The 15,344-nt window shown below is 40.1% G+C and overlaps 1 protein-coding gene across 3 annotated transcripts in view; it reads left to right on the forward strand.

The window, feature by feature from the left end:
• The window catches only part of KIDINS220 (kinase D interacting substrate 220), a 128,214-nt gene that overhangs the window by 38,750 nt on the left and 74,120 nt on the right, over positions 1–15,344 (forward strand). For all 3 annotated transcript variants that reach the window (XM_014597319.3, XM_019492695.2, XM_059729785.1), the window contains exons 10-16: positions 620–718; positions 1,517–1,615; positions 4,069–4,246; positions 4,913–5,077; positions 9,597–9,776; positions 12,497–12,662; positions 13,586–13,737. In XM_014597319.3, coding sequence (XP_014452805.1) covers positions 620–718; positions 1,517–1,615; positions 4,069–4,246; positions 4,913–5,077; positions 9,597–9,776; positions 12,497–12,662; positions 13,586–13,737 — 1,039 coding nt within the window. The remainder of the gene's footprint in view (positions 1–619; positions 719–1,516; positions 1,616–4,068; positions 4,247–4,912; positions 5,078–9,596; positions 9,777–12,496; positions 12,663–13,585; positions 13,738–15,344) is intronic.

A 15,344-nucleotide genomic window follows, 5' to 3' on the forward strand; every position in this document is an offset into this window, starting at 1 on the left:
GAGCCCTTCAACATCCTCATGTTCCTGGAAGGGAGAAGAAATACTCTCTTAATTTGTTCATCCAACTCAGCTGGCTGGCTGCTCTCATAAATGGGAAAGAGGAGAGGAGAAGATCTGTGTCCTTGCTGGTCTGACTCCTTACCCAGGTCTCTCATTTTGGACGTGGGGTGGGTGGGAGGCTCTGTCTTGAATGACCACTGTGGATCTCGGAACTGTGGGGCAAAATTGACCTCATTTTAGTCAGCTAATTTATTGCTAGTGCAAACTCACTAAGAAGGTCAGTTCTCACTGCGCTGTAGCTTTTAGGATAACGAAGACTTAATAATGTACAGGAGTAATCTGTCTGCAGATTTAGAAAGAAACACTTCATTGATTTAACTTTTCAACTTCTGTTAGCAATTCCTCTAGCCAGATTCAGAGGTAGGTCATTATATTCCACTTCCCAAAGCCAGTGGAGGGTTCACTGAGGAGTGGTAGTCCCCTTTCTTCCTTTTTTTAACTGTGGTGTTATTTTACTGTCGGATTTATAAATTGACATCATCCTATGTACAATTTGTGGATTCTGTGAGATAAGAAGTGCTGTTAAAATCTAATATATTGCATCACATTTGTTTTAAAGGATAATAAAACTGCTTTATATTGGGCAGTTGAAAAAGGAAATGCCACAATGGTGAGAGATATCTTGCAGTGCAATCCTGATACAGAAATATGCACAAAGGTAAATAGTTAGAATTGTAACCATAGATATATCAAGTTTTATTATTCCAAGTCTGTTTTCCCATTTCTTCTGAGTGGGTTTAATACTATAATGCCACGTTTCATATTCTGTTAAAAATAGAGACAATATGTTCTGTTTCATTAGTTAATTTCAGCTTTGTCTTTCTATGCTAAATGATCATAGCATGTATATGTAGTACATATGTATGCTTGTATAATCATGCCTTTGCTGGTAGACACCACACTGCTGAGCAAGAACAACTCAGCAGGGTATCTGTCTCTGAGTAACTATGTCTCCCTTCCCTCTCTCACTGGAGATTGCCAGGACTACTGAAGGAAGGGTCCTGGCAGGGACTGTGGTGGGAAGTAAAGAGAGAGTACCAATCCCTGAATTTTAACTGATAGCCAGAAGAATAAATGGTATTGTACACTATTCATTCATACCATGCCTACATAGCAATGGTTTAGCTTTATCCCACAATATCTAGTATACTTGCTACATTGTAAAATGCAAAATGATGCTTTTTTCGTAGTGCTTGTGGAAAGGATTTTTTATAATGAATACATTAAATCAGTTTGTTTCTGAATTGTGAATGTCAGAAGAAATACTGAAGCCATAATTTTATGTAGTGGCACTTCCTATAAAAGTGCCCCCTTTTAGCAATAAAAGAATTAACTAAAGTAGTATAAGTTATGATCTGTCTGGGGATGGCATATAATGTTTTTTATATTTTATGACATATGGTATAAAAGATTCTTTTTGGGTTTTCTTCATCTTCCCCTCCCCCCAACTTTTTAGGATGGAGAAACACCACTTATAAAGGCAACAAAGATGAGAAATATTGAAATAGTAGAGCTTTTGCTGGATAAAGGAGCTAAGGTTTCTGCTATAGACAAGGTAAAGAAAGTTTGATATTTAACTTTATTTTTTCTTACCAAATTCCCTGTATCTATATCCCATCTATAGGGAAGACATTTTTTCTGCCCTTGGGTACATACTTCGGCTGCTATTTCACTGTCCTCTGAAGGGTTAAAGATGGAATATTAGGTGGGATACACTTAGTGCTCTTTGGTACTGAGAATTTCTCAGCTGCCTGGTTGGGATGTTTTAGTTTCTTAGTTGTTAAGGGCTGGAAAGGACCTTACAGAACATTGGTCCAGTCCCCCTGCACATGAGCAGTCTTGTTCAGCTGCTCAGGATAAAGTTGATTATTAGGCCTGGAATGTAGATTAGTATGGCTATATGTTTTTTTTTTTTACCTTTTGTGTTTGGGGTGGGACATGGTCAGTTTCCCTGACATGGTCATATATTAACAAATTTCCTGCTTCTGCTGGGATCCAGTTGGTTAGAGGTCCCTTAGGTCTGTTCTACAGTCTCGTGCTGTTAGTAATTTTCAAGGCTTTAGGTTTCTTTTTTACTTGTAATGCTTCAGACTTCTGAAATTAATATACATTGAAATTAATACATTCTGGTTGTCCAAGATGAAGGATGGTACACTCTAGTACTATATTCATAGTTTTTTCATAAATGTGGAAGTGAATTATCAGTGCTTTGTGCAGCCAGATCACCCACACTTTTACTCCTCATTTTGACCTCTTGCTTTTCTCTTGTCCTTCCCCTCACAATACAGACATGCTGTAGTATCTCATGTCTTGGGGAGGAGGTGGGAAATGGAACACACTTGCCCCTCTAACTACTGTCTTTTTTTCACTTTTCCTTTCTAGGCTCATTGAATGTGCTGTCTGTAATTAATATCTGGAGTCACTTTTTCAGCTCCATCCTCAATACTCTCAAATCCATGTTGTATACATCTTGGCATGCAGTCCGCATTGATGTTTTCCTAGCCACGTTTCAAAAGAAGTTTTCTCTCACCATCCTTCTTGATTTGCCAGCTGCTTTTGTTCCAATCAGCTGATTCTTTGTGAAATCTTGTCCTCCTTTGGCTTCTGTGACTTTTGTTCTCCTCTCTTACCTAATTGGTCCTTTTGTATGTTCTTCTATATCTCTTCTTCATCTCCCTCCAACTTTCTCTGGTTCTGTTTTTTGGTTGTTTTTTCTTCCTCTGAGTAATCTCATCCATAATTTTTTCTTTATTCTGATGACTCATAGCCAGTCCAAGTTCTTCTGCCCAAACTAATCTTAGTTTGTCTCTTCAGTTTCTCTATGGATGCCTTTTTTGTTACCTTAAGTGAAACATAGTTAAAATAAAGTTCTTAATGTTCCCACCCCACTTCAGACAGAATCCTGTTACATTCAGGCTTTGTTTAAATCTTCCATCTGCTTTCTTGTTAGAATTTTTTAGAGATGGCCTTTCCCAGTTATATGCATAGCTCAAACTCTTGTCCAGGCTCTTAAGAATGCCTTGTTTCAGTTACTGCTACATACTCTTCTTTGGCCTTGACAAATCCAGAGTTGACCAGCACTCATCATTCAGAGCATTGCAGTGAAGATCATCTTCCTAGTTGGTTGGTTCTGTGTGTCGTTTTTCTCCTTGTACCCTTCTGCTTACTCTTCTTTTTCTGTGGCAGAGTTGTGCAGCTAGTTAAATTTGCTAAATTGCAGCTCATGGGGCTTGCTGGTGTGGCTGCCAGAGCTACTTCATTGACACAGCTCTAGTGCTGCTTGCTTCCCATGCCACCATGGAATTTGGGCTCTTTTGTCGCCATCAGCAACTAATATTGGTAGCAAAAGAGAAGTGTGGGGAGAGCAGTGGTCACATTTAGCCCTTGGGTTCTGGAGCTGCACCAGTGTGTTGGCCTAGCAGCCACTCACTGGTGGTAGTTCAACCAGCCTGCAAGAAGCCCTTGGAGCCAAATGACTGGACACTCCTGCTCTATGGCACCAAGGCACTTGTCTTCACACCCAGGACCTTTCATGAATTAACTTCCACTGTAGGTGGAAGTAAGAATCTCAGTCAGCCCATGATGTCAGCTTTCACTGTCCACTAATGTTAAATATGTGAACTAGAACCTTTTTTCTTTTCCCCCATGCTTTTCCTTGTGCTTGGCAAAGGCTGCCCTTAAACAATTCACAAAGCTACTTCAATGTTCTTCTGTAAATCTTTCCTCAGAGGAAGAGACTAGACTTGTTTTTAAAGGGTCTGAAGTCACTGATAGAGAGGTTCTGGTTTCACAAAGCTCAAAATTAAGATATACATTCTATAAGATAGAAAAATGCCATTAAAAATAACCCTTCTGCCTTGCCTGCTTGTTTGCTTTTTTGATTAGTTGTGGGGCATATAGAAAAAGGAACTCGTTAAGATTTTTTAAAAACTTATTTTGTTTAAGTGAGCTACACAATATTTTGGAATGTATTACATTCAACATTTTTTAAACTTGATTTAATTCCAGAAAGGAGATACTCCGCTTCATATTGCCATTCGGGGAAGGAGCCGTAAACTTGCAGAACTCCTTTTAAGAAATCCCAAAGATGGCAGACTGCTTTACAGGCCCAACAAAGCTGGGGAGACACCTTACAATATTGACTGTAGCCACCAGAAAAGCATTTTAACTCAGATATTTGGAGCCAGTAAGCGCCAGCATTTATCTTTCCTTTTTCTTAGAAATAACAACCTGCTGTTCAAAGTGACTTGATCAGATACAGAAACAGAAAAAGTTAACATAACTGAAACTAAATAGTAAATGAGAAATTAAGTTGCACTGCATAATCTGTTTTAGGAAATGAATAAGGTGTGTGAAGAATCTTCTAGGACTGTTTCCTTTTCTCCCATTTTATGTTTAGGTTTGAGGGTAGTTTAAAAATGTGGGGATGGCATTTCCATTAATCCAAGTCCTAATGCAGGTAGAACAGCTTGTGGGGGGGGGGGGGGGTGTCTAAGAGGTTAATCTTTTATAATTCCTTTGCATTTGGGTTTGGCTATATTTAGTTCCAGTCTTGTGAAGAATAAATATGCTTTAATTTACTGTGACTTTTGAGATATTGAAGCCAATTATAATGAATTGGAGTTGTAGTGAATTGACAGTTATGTGACTGATGAGCTATCTCCCATGTTTTTCATGTATAACATATACATTTATAGTTTGAAATCCCATCAAGCAAGACTGTATTAATGATTTTTATTCAGTAATTTTCACTGAATTATTTTTCAGTTTACAAGTGAATTTGTCGTTACATATAACTCTATGTAATGTACAGTATGAGAAAAATATTCTGTAATGCCATATTTTGTTACAGGACACTTATCTCCTACTGAATCTGATGGTGACATGTTGGGTTATGATCTCTACAGTAGTGCGTTGGCTGATATTCTTAGTGAACCAACCATGCAACCACCCATTTGTGTAGGACTCTATGCACAGTGGGGAAGTGGGAAATCTTTCCTGCTCAAAAAACTGGAAGGTAAGTTTTCTTGTAAATTTAGGCAGATATTCTGTAAAATATAGGGATTTATTATATGTAGGCTTGGCAGGATTTGATTTTTATCAATAGACACAGATTCCACCTGACACTCGCAGACTGATAGAAAAATATTTCCATCGGTAATCATTGAAATTTACATTAAAAAATAATAATCCAGGGTGGAAGTAAGGAAATTTGGGGCAGGAGGCCTTGTGTACACATACAGTAGCTGCTGTAGGAACTGTGGGCTGTGCCAGTAAGGCTGTGTTGGGAGTGGGGTTGGAGGAGCAGGGCTGATAGCAGCGAGGAGCCTGGTGCAACCAGCTGCTTGCTCTGCCCAGGTCCTAGCCAGGGCAGGGGCCAAACACCCTCTGAGTCCGGCATGATGGCTTGTGCAGGAGTGTTTGTGTGTGTGTGCGCGCACGCGCGCGCGCGCAAAAATGATATCTAATCAGGTTTAAAATCTTGGTTATTTGTTAGTCTTCAAGGCTTTCTGCAGTAGTGAGTCAACCTGCAAAGTTTTGGTACTTTAAAAGAATTGTACTTCCTTAATTTTGAATTTGATTTAAATATTAGATCCTTTCACTCTGTGTGTTTATACAATAATGGTTTTGTTTATAGTATTGTTTGCTTCACCCGTCTTTATTTAGTTTGGCAAGATGAAAAGAAATTTTAATGTTTTTGGGACACATGCAAGAACTGAACCATTACCAAATGTCACTGATTGGGAACCAGTTCACAACTGAGAAAGAGGTGTTGTGGCACCATGTAAGGGAGGCCATATGATGAGGGGGCGCAGTTGAGTAAGGACTGACTAGAAAGATAGGTTTTTTTGTACAAATAGCACAAGGGAGCTTGTTGATTTAAAAAGTGCCAACAAAAAAAGGATAAAAAGGAGGGTTTGGAGATAAGAGGGGTGTTGTGTACCAGAGTGGCCAGTTGCAGTAGAGGAGGTGGCGAGGAATGGCTGGAGGACCAACCACACCCATGAAGTACTTTGTCTACACATAACACTGACTCGGTTCACAGTAAACTTGATCAAAAGAGTGCTTGATTTTTTCCAGTTCATCATTTAACAGGTTCAGCAGGCTTGTAGAGTATATCTGTGTACTTCTGGTTTAAGTGTTACATTTGTTTGTATCCTAAGTCAGGCCTGTCCAGCTTCTAAGCAGCCAGAGGCCACACTGCCCAAAGCGCAGAGGAGTGTGGCTTGCATGCTGTGCAGGCTAGACCAGCAAAGGGCACAGACCTCTGGTTACACACCGCATGGGCACCTCCAGCTGCAGCATGTAGTGGTGTAGCTTCCCCCCCTTCCGCCCCCCCCCTCCCCCCTGGCCTTTCCCCACCGCGCTATGTTCCCATGACCCGCCTTCTGCACTCTGTGCCCACACGGTCCTAGAATCATCCTCAACTCCTACCACACTACTGGGACAGGTGCAGAAAATGGAAGCCAGGAGAGGGAGGGGAAAGCAACACCTGGGTGAGAGCCCAGGGGCTACAGCTTAACGTTTCATGGTCCGCCTGTGGGTTGCCAGTTGGACAGCTCTGCTCCAAGGGTACAGACAGAAGTGGAGCTCCTAGCTATAACTCAGAAGGATTTCTGCAGAGCGCTCTGAGTTACTGCATTATCCCAGACCAAACCGAAGTTTACTGTTGGTTTGGGGATAAATTGTCACTTCTGTCTGCACCTGGAGTCTTCTTGGATTTCCTCTACCATATCCTGGGCTTCCTTATGTAAGCTGTTAGAGTCTAGAGATGACAACAAAGCTGAAAGCACTGTTTGAGTAAAGGCCACTAATTCACATTTCCCATTCTAATACATGTATGATTTGTAGTGATCTACTTAAATTTCAGTGAGGCAAAGGGGTTTTCATGGCCCGCTCACAGCAGCCCTGCCCTTTGGCACTGATTCGTGACAAGGCTTCAGTGAGGGGAGGAGGGACAAAGGGACAACTGCCATCTTGTCTGCTGCGCATCATGCTACACCCTGGCCCGTGCCTTCCTGTCCTGGCAGCAAGGACCACTGGCTGCCATTGGGAAGCCGGCATTTTATTTTTATTCAATTTTTGTTAATTTTGTAGATTTTGTGGACAGTCATGAATTTTTGCAGCTCTGCCAAATCCACAACACTGCAAATTAAGTAGGTTCCTAAAAACTTGTGTAACGTTGAATGTGTAAAGCAAGTAGACAGCCTATATAAGAGTTTCACTGCTGCTTCCCATTGAGATTTTCAGGTTGAATTCTTAACTATCTTCTGAAATTCTTTAATATAACTCATAAAAAGTTTAAATACTATCTTCCAAGATATATTACTGTAATATAATTTAATTAATTATTCTGTTGCCCAACCACTGAATCTTGCATCATTTTTCTTGCAATTTCTAGGTTTCTGATCACTTATTAATTCACAATAACTACATCCATTCACTTAATTCCCTCATTCATAATCAAAGCATTGCACAATGTTGGCTGAAATACCTATTCCTTTTTAAGAGAACTCTACTCTCCATCTTTGCTGTGTTCCCTAGTCACTTTCTAGATCATGACCTTAACACCTCTTGCTAAATACATTTTGAAGAAATTCTTGTTTAAATGAAACTGAATTGAAAAACAGACATAAATACTTAACTCTATATCAGTGGTGCTCAACTTTTTTCCTCCATGTGTTATTTTGAATTACCAATTTATCAAATCAAGAGCAAGACCTTACAAAGGGGGATAAGGCAAAATGCTGTGTTTATTTATTACATGAATTAGATGTAGAGGTTCGGACACACCACTCATACAGACGCACACAAATCATCCTACACATCATTACACTCAGACATATGCAAACACAAAACAACAATTCCATTCAAATATTATAGTTACCAGCAGCAGTTGTTCAATAGGAGTACTGGGTGGCTGGTCCAGGCCTATTGAGAGAAGATGCAGATAGCAGGCTGGAGCGGGGTGAACAGACATGTTTGTGCTCCAAAGAAAGCAGCAGTTGAGAGACTCACTCAACCCGGTATATTCCAGAGTTCTCTTTAATGGGGATTGGCATCCTTTGTTTTGCACTTTGGGGTTTTTCCATACCCAATTTCTGTTTTTGCACTTGTTCCTCATCCATCTTCTGCTTATCTCAGCCCGAGGTCAGTTTGGTCGTAAAAGTTGGTATCTCAGCCTTGGAGTGTCCTTGCTGCCCATCTGGCGGGATGTGTGCATTTCTGCTCCTCATTATCTCCTTTGTGCCCTAGGCCTCAAAGGGATTCTTCAGCCATCTATTAATTAGATTACTGACTGGTAACTAACACATTTGGCACCTTGTTGCTTACAAACACAGTTAAATCTTCTTTTCCTGTTTCTATGCCATTCTCTCACCATTCACCCTTTCACATACACCCGTACATAAAGGGCATGCAGAATTCATTCACTTTGCAAAAGAATACAAAATGGAGTTTTCAAGTTACTTACAGAACAAGACTAACATGGTTACAGTTTGCTACTATTATACTCTGTTAACATCAGCTACATTAGTTCAGTTCATGCTACACCTGGGCCAGATGGGCTATGCTTGGTCTGTCTGCAAGCTGGATGGTGGTTCTGATCCATTGCCTGGGACCAGTGCGGCGGCCACTGTCTGTCCTTGCAGTGGGTGAGTGGGCAGCCTGGCATGAGCCTGGCCCATCAAGGGGTAAAGGGGACTTCACTTGCCCCCTCTGGGGGGTGAGGGATGTGACCTGGCCTCTGGAGGGGAGGACGGGGAAGGGACCTTAACTCAGTCCCCCAGGGAAAAGGGGGCATGGCCTAGCTCCATATGGGGAAGTGGGAGTGGCCCAGCCTTGTGTGTGTGTGGAGGTGTAGCCCAGTCTTGCTGGTGAGGTTGGCAGGGGGAGCTTAGCCTGGCCCTGCAGGGAAAGGGGGTGGGGAATGGCTTCCAACAGGTTCACAGGACGTGGGCATTTGCAATGGGGGTGGGTGGCTGTACTATTGGCCACTGGTCCACCATCATCAAAATTGGGGAGCCCTGTAGGCCAGATGCAATGGCTCTGCAGGCCTCATTTAGCCTGCGGGCTGGAGGTTGAGCACCTCTGCTTTACGTGATTTTATACTATGGTAGATATTACCAGGGTGATAACACAATTTCCTAGATAGGAGTGAGATGATTTTTTTTTGTTATAATGCTATGAATATATGTTGAAGGAGATTTGCTTTGCTTATGGCATGGTTTTGGCAGATAGGAAACTTTCTGTCCATTTTGAAAATCAGAAGATCTGTAAGAATCATTTGTGTTTAGACATTATTATAACTAGAACGACTTTAGGATTGTTTGGATGGAGCCTTAATTTTTGGCACCAGAGTTTAGAAGGTTCAGGGTACAATAACGATTATTATTGTGAGTAATCGGCATAGCAGGAAATGTTCGGGTAATTTGTACATAAACAGTATGGTAGGTTTTTTTTTAAGATAGGTGGTTTTCCTGACTTCTAAAGTTTAGCAAACTTATGTTATTTCTCTACATGCTTTTCTTTTCTAGATGAAATGAAAACTTTTGCAGGACAGCAGATTGAACCTCTGTTCCAGTTCTCTTGGCTTATTGTATTCCTTACACTCATGGTCTGTGGAGGTCTGGGTTTATTGCTTGCTTTCACAGTGGACACTAAGCTTGGAATAGCAGTGGCACTGAGTTTGTTAGCAGTTCTATATATATTTTTTGGTAAGTCATTTACTTGTCTCTCTTTAGAATTCTTTTTTCTCTTTTTATAAGTAAATTCTGTACTTCAGAAAACTGAAGAATCTCTGTGTAATACAAAGTTAAAACTGAAATTTTCTTTTGAATTGTTTTGGATGAGGTAATAAAAATAAAAAGGAATAAGCATAGAAAGGACAGAAATTAACACGTTTAGCTTTAGTAGTGTGGATCTAAAAATAACTGAAAAAAATCATTAAATCAGCTCCCATAATTTATATTTATGTCCTTTTGATTCTGAATCAGAATATGTTTAATAAAAGCTCTCATGATCCAGGTACTGGCAAAGTTTTAAAAGTATAGGATTCTGTTTGCTAAATAAAGGTCATATATGGAAATTCCAATTTACTAAAAATATTTTAATTCATTGTAATGTATTAACATTTACTAATGTTAATAATGTGATATTTAAAATGGTTAAACTAATTTAAAACGTAATGTGCTAAAATGTATATATCAATAATTTAATAATAAAATATTAATAAAATGTTACAGCTGTCCTGTATACTATAAACCAAGAACTTTTTACAAAAAGCCAATATAACTTCAAAAAGCCTAAATACTTTAAGGTTATTTGAATGATTTGTACGTTTCTGCCCTTTACACTTTAACTCTACCTTGTAGTGATGCCATGACATAGGAAAGTATCTAATTAGATTTGAACAGCTTGATATGTTGTTACGACATACTGTTCAATAATCACAGTTACATTTAAAGTTGCATCTATGGAGCAGGAAGAAGCAGCCCTCATGTACTGGTGAATCTGATCCCTAACTTGTTAGCATGAAACCACATACCTTTTCAGTTGAGGCCCATCCAGTCATGTAAAATCTGTGAATAAGAATTGTTCTGTGAGTTTTAATAGAACAATCATGGATGCATCCTCTGACATTTTTGTTGGATACCAGGGAGGACATCAGAGATAAGTCACTTTAGACATAGCTTATTCATATACTTACCCTCTAAAGCAGGGGTAGGCAACTTTTTTTGGCTGTGGGCTGGAATGATGCATCCTGGGTCAGAAATCAGCAGATGGACACTGCCAATAGTCATCCTCAAGTGGCATGGAGAGAGCACCTTCAGCCAAAGCCTTCTGCTGCTAAATCCCCACACATCCAGGCTGGATCCAGTGGCTGCACCCCCTGCTCTTAAAGCATCTTCTACTTGCCATAGTCAGCAATGGGATACTGGGCTTGATGGACCCGTGGTCTGACCAATTATGGCACTTACGTTTTTATGAAAACTCTTGACATGATGAGTCAGTATTACTTTACTAATTCATATCAGTGAATTGAATTATAACTTGCATGTTTCCTAGAAAGGAAGGGTGCTAAATTGACAGTTATACATACCAGATATCATAATTGCTACACTTCTGAGTTAACTGAATCGCTGTTCTGGACATACTATTCTAGAATCATAACAGTTGGGTACAATTTAATAATAACGTTATTATAACCCAGCTTCCTCAAATGTAGACTGCACAGATTTTAAGCTTTGGGGGAAGAGACAGGAAGCAGTGACAGCTTCTCGTAGAACCTCTTAGACTGATCTGGGAAGGGAGCCCTTCTCCTAGACTGATCTGGGAAGGGAATAAAAGGTCAAAGCCCCTTGCCCTTTCCCCAACCTGGGGATCCTGGTCTGGGGACTAGGAGGGAGCAATGAGCAGCTGCTCCTCTGCTCTGCTCCATGTCTCTGGGAGCCAAGTGGAGGAGCAGCCTGGCAACCTCTGCCCAGCCATTCCTTAGACTGGGGACTCCAGTTTGAGGACCAGGGAGGGAGCAAGCAGCAGCTGTTCCTTGCTTGTGCCTAAGCTGCTCAGCAGAATTCCTCTTCACACTAGGGACTCCAATGTGGAAAGCATTGATTCACTGTTCCTCCTTTCCCTTGCTCCCTAGGTCTATGTGAGGGGTGGGAGCAGCTGCTTTCCACATCTTTTCTGGGGCAGGGTGAGCCTGGTCTGTGGAAGGCATGGGAGCCTTTCCCCACTGCTTGGTATCTCCCTGGACCAAGAGGATATGAGTAGCAGCTTCTCTCTAGTTCACCCCTGACCCTCCGTTCTCAGACCTAAGTGGTCCTGCTCACTGGAAGGTGGGGTAGCATTTTCCTGCTGTTTGACTCCTCTCGGTCCCCAGGAGGAGTCGGACGGTGGCGGGGAAGTCCTAAAGGTGCTCATTCTCCCAGGAAAACCTTACCAGAAGCAACCTCTAGTAGGTCAGAGAGGGGTTGTTTTTCTCCTGGAAAAGTCATTTTGTTCTGGGAGAAACTGTGTGAATGCCTGTACACTTGTGTTTTCTACTGGGAGAGCTGTGGTTCTCCTGGTAGAACTGTAACATCTGTCTGTGGCCAGAGCCACCTGTGGTTTGTTGCTTTACCTTTGTCTTGGTGCTTAAATTACAGTTAGTGCCCTGTTTGCCAACAAAGACTGAATAGAGTCACCTTTAGAGCCCTTAAATGCTGCTTTTCATTTGCTCCAGGGATCCGTTGTTCAGTGTAACCTTGTACTTATATTTGTAAAGCCTGAATTAACTGCTTACAAAAAAATCTGGATACTAGACAGAAGAAAACAATGCTATGTGCTGTAGATAAGCTACTTGGCTTCAACAGCTCTAAGTTTTGAGAAGTATTAAGGTCTTACCTGTTTAATTTTTTATAACTTGATTTTTTTTTAATGTTCTTTAATACAGCTGTGATTTATTTTGGTGGCCAAAGAGAAGGAGAGAGCTGGAACTGGGCATGGGTGTTGAGTACAAGATTGGCAAGACACATTGGATACTTAGAGCTACTTCTCAAACTGATGTTTGTAAACCCACCAGAATTACCGGAGCAAACCACTAAAGCTTTACCTGTTAGGTTAGAGATTTTTTCCTAAATAATTCATTTTCACATTGGTATCATATTGCATACAGTAGGAACATTTAAGCGTGTGTAGTTATTTTCTTTCTAAAAACTATTTGGTTCTGGCATGGAATCAAGGTAACAAAATCAATGTAAAGTCAGATTTTTTGTGTGAAGATGATGCTGTCACTAGGAAAAGCGTAAAAGCATTTAAAATCGATCACATTGACATCGCTTGAAACATGCAACAGTATGACTAGCTTTTTCTTCAGAATTTTTTTTTAACTTTATTTTTTTCAAAGAGCATCCCATTCTTATATGTACTATGTATTTGAATGTAGTATAAGATACAAGATGTAATTCTGATTACTGGTAAAGCTTATTATACTGAGGGGCTAATATTAGTGTATGCGAAGTCTCATTGTGTCTGCTCCAGTAAAGTGAACAGTCCTTGAATTTAGGTTGTGACTGTTTGGATTTATGCTTTAGTATTTATTTTTCTTGTGATATAGGAATTTCATACTTTTTATTATTCCTGTGCCTTTTTAATAGAGCATGTAACTGCTGAAACACTGATGCTTTTCATATTGCATACGTGTGAGAGAACCTTGCATGTTAATAATTTAAAGTAATTGCTTTTAAACTATTATATTTGTAATATCTTCATCTGAGACACTGAAATGTGAAAATTATAAGAAATGGGAGGAGTGATAAGAGCAAATGAAAGATTGGAAAGGAGATGGGATGCAGCAGAGGAAAAAGATTAAAACACTAACATCAGTGAAACATCTTCTGTGAATAATCCTAAATTAAATGGTTACAGGGTTATTGTTTTGCCCCTTTTGAGCGGCATTCTTCAGTTGAAGAGGCACAGGAGACTTTTATTTCTGCTAGCCAAAATTGATTTAAAATTACATGTTCTTTTCCTGGTGTTTCAGATTTCTGTTTACTGACTACAATAGACTGTCCAGTGTAGGAGGAGAAACTTCATTGGCTGAAATGATTGCTACCCTTTCTGATGCATGTGAAAGGGAATTTGGTTTCTTAGCAACAAGGCTTTTTCGAGTGTTCAAGACAGAAGATACACAAGGTATTTATTACCTGTATGACCTTTCTGATTATTCCATTTTATTACTCTCATAAAAATTGTTCTGTTTTTTCACACACTGTATATATTTTATCTAAACTATAAGTTAGAGGTGACAGGAATTAATATGAAAGACTTATGCTCTGACTACTTCCATTTATCTGTGGGGAGAAAAGTCCTTTAGAACTATTTCACCTTTTATAATCTTTCTACTCCATACATTGTGCAGGCAACTCATAGTTTCTTAAAAGAACTCTTTAAAGGATTGTTATCAACAAAAATTATATATATGCAGGTAGCAGTCTGTCTTGAACTGAAGTTATTTTCCTTTGCAGTTAAACTCCCTCCTCTGACAAGTTCAGAGGAAAGGGCGCTAAGGTGATGTTCAGAGTGGGTGGATATTTCTGACCTCCCACAGATGGCGGATGGTGGTCTTTTTTCAGTAATAGCTATTTGAATGTCCAGGAACTAAGAGGATTGTAAAAGGGCTTTAAAGTTGGTAATTGACTTAACATGCAGAGGGGAATATATCCATGGTAGAATAGGATGTTGTGAAGACATGTTTCTCTGAATGCTTCTCAATCCAATGCAAACATTTTTTTTCTATTTTGTCTGAATTCAGCTTTAGTTTTCTTCATTTAGTTGATGAACTTACTAGGCATTGAGGAAACTCTTATGTGCTGCTGCTTTGCTATGGCTCTTTCTTATTACGGTAGAAGCACGCTTTAGTATCTTTAATCCTGAAAGAACCCAACCTTGACTTCACTTGCTTCCCCAACTACTATCATTCTGTCTTATTGCTAGACAAATCAAGCACTCTCATAGAAATTGCTGTCTGGTGTTGTTTATCTATAGTTTCCATCCTAGACATTTATTAGTCTGATTTCTGTCCTTTGTATGCAAGTTAAATTGTTCTCACTAAAGTCTCTAATGACCTCTTCCAACTCAAAACTCAGACCCTGTACTTTATCTTCATCCTTCTTGACCTGTTAGCCAACTTTGACACAATTAACATGCTTTCTCCCTTGACTACTTTGACTTTGTCCTTTCCTAGTACTGTATTTTATAATATACCACACAACTCTAAATAAGAGAAACACCTTATTTTGGGGAAGGCAGGATGAAAACAAAATTCTAGAGTTATGACTGCATGGAATAGAGACGGAGCCTAATCTCCAGCCTGCTCCCCCTCCTCTTTCTGCTCAGGCAAAAAATAGTTTTAACCCTTTCATACCTGATTTGACTGCTTTTGCCTGAGCTGGAAAAGGAGAGGGAATGAGCTAAAGATTAGGCTCTGTCCCTATTCCAGTTCAGCTATGAAAGGATTAAAACTGTATTTGCTGCTGAAGACTAGACTCCATCCTTCCCCTCATGTGGCTGCTCGGGGTGGGGGAAGCGAGGGGTCAAAGGGGAAGGAAAAGAAGCAGCAGCCACCTTAGTGTCTCCATGTTTCTATTCTGGGCAGAAAAGCAGGACATAAGGTGGGTGTAGGATGTGAGTAAATATGGTAACCCAATCTCTCTCTCTCTCTCTCTCTCTCTCTCCCCCCCTTCTCCCACCTGCCGCAAGTGCTTCTTTAATTTATCCTTCAGAGGATCTTGCCCATTTTT

The sequence above is a fragment of the Alligator mississippiensis genome, chromosome 1 (assembly GCF_030867095.1).
Source record: "Alligator mississippiensis isolate rAllMis1 chromosome 1, rAllMis1, whole genome shotgun sequence".
In the NCBI taxonomy this organism is placed as follows: domain Eukaryota; kingdom Metazoa; phylum Chordata; order Crocodylia; family Alligatoridae; genus Alligator; species Alligator mississippiensis.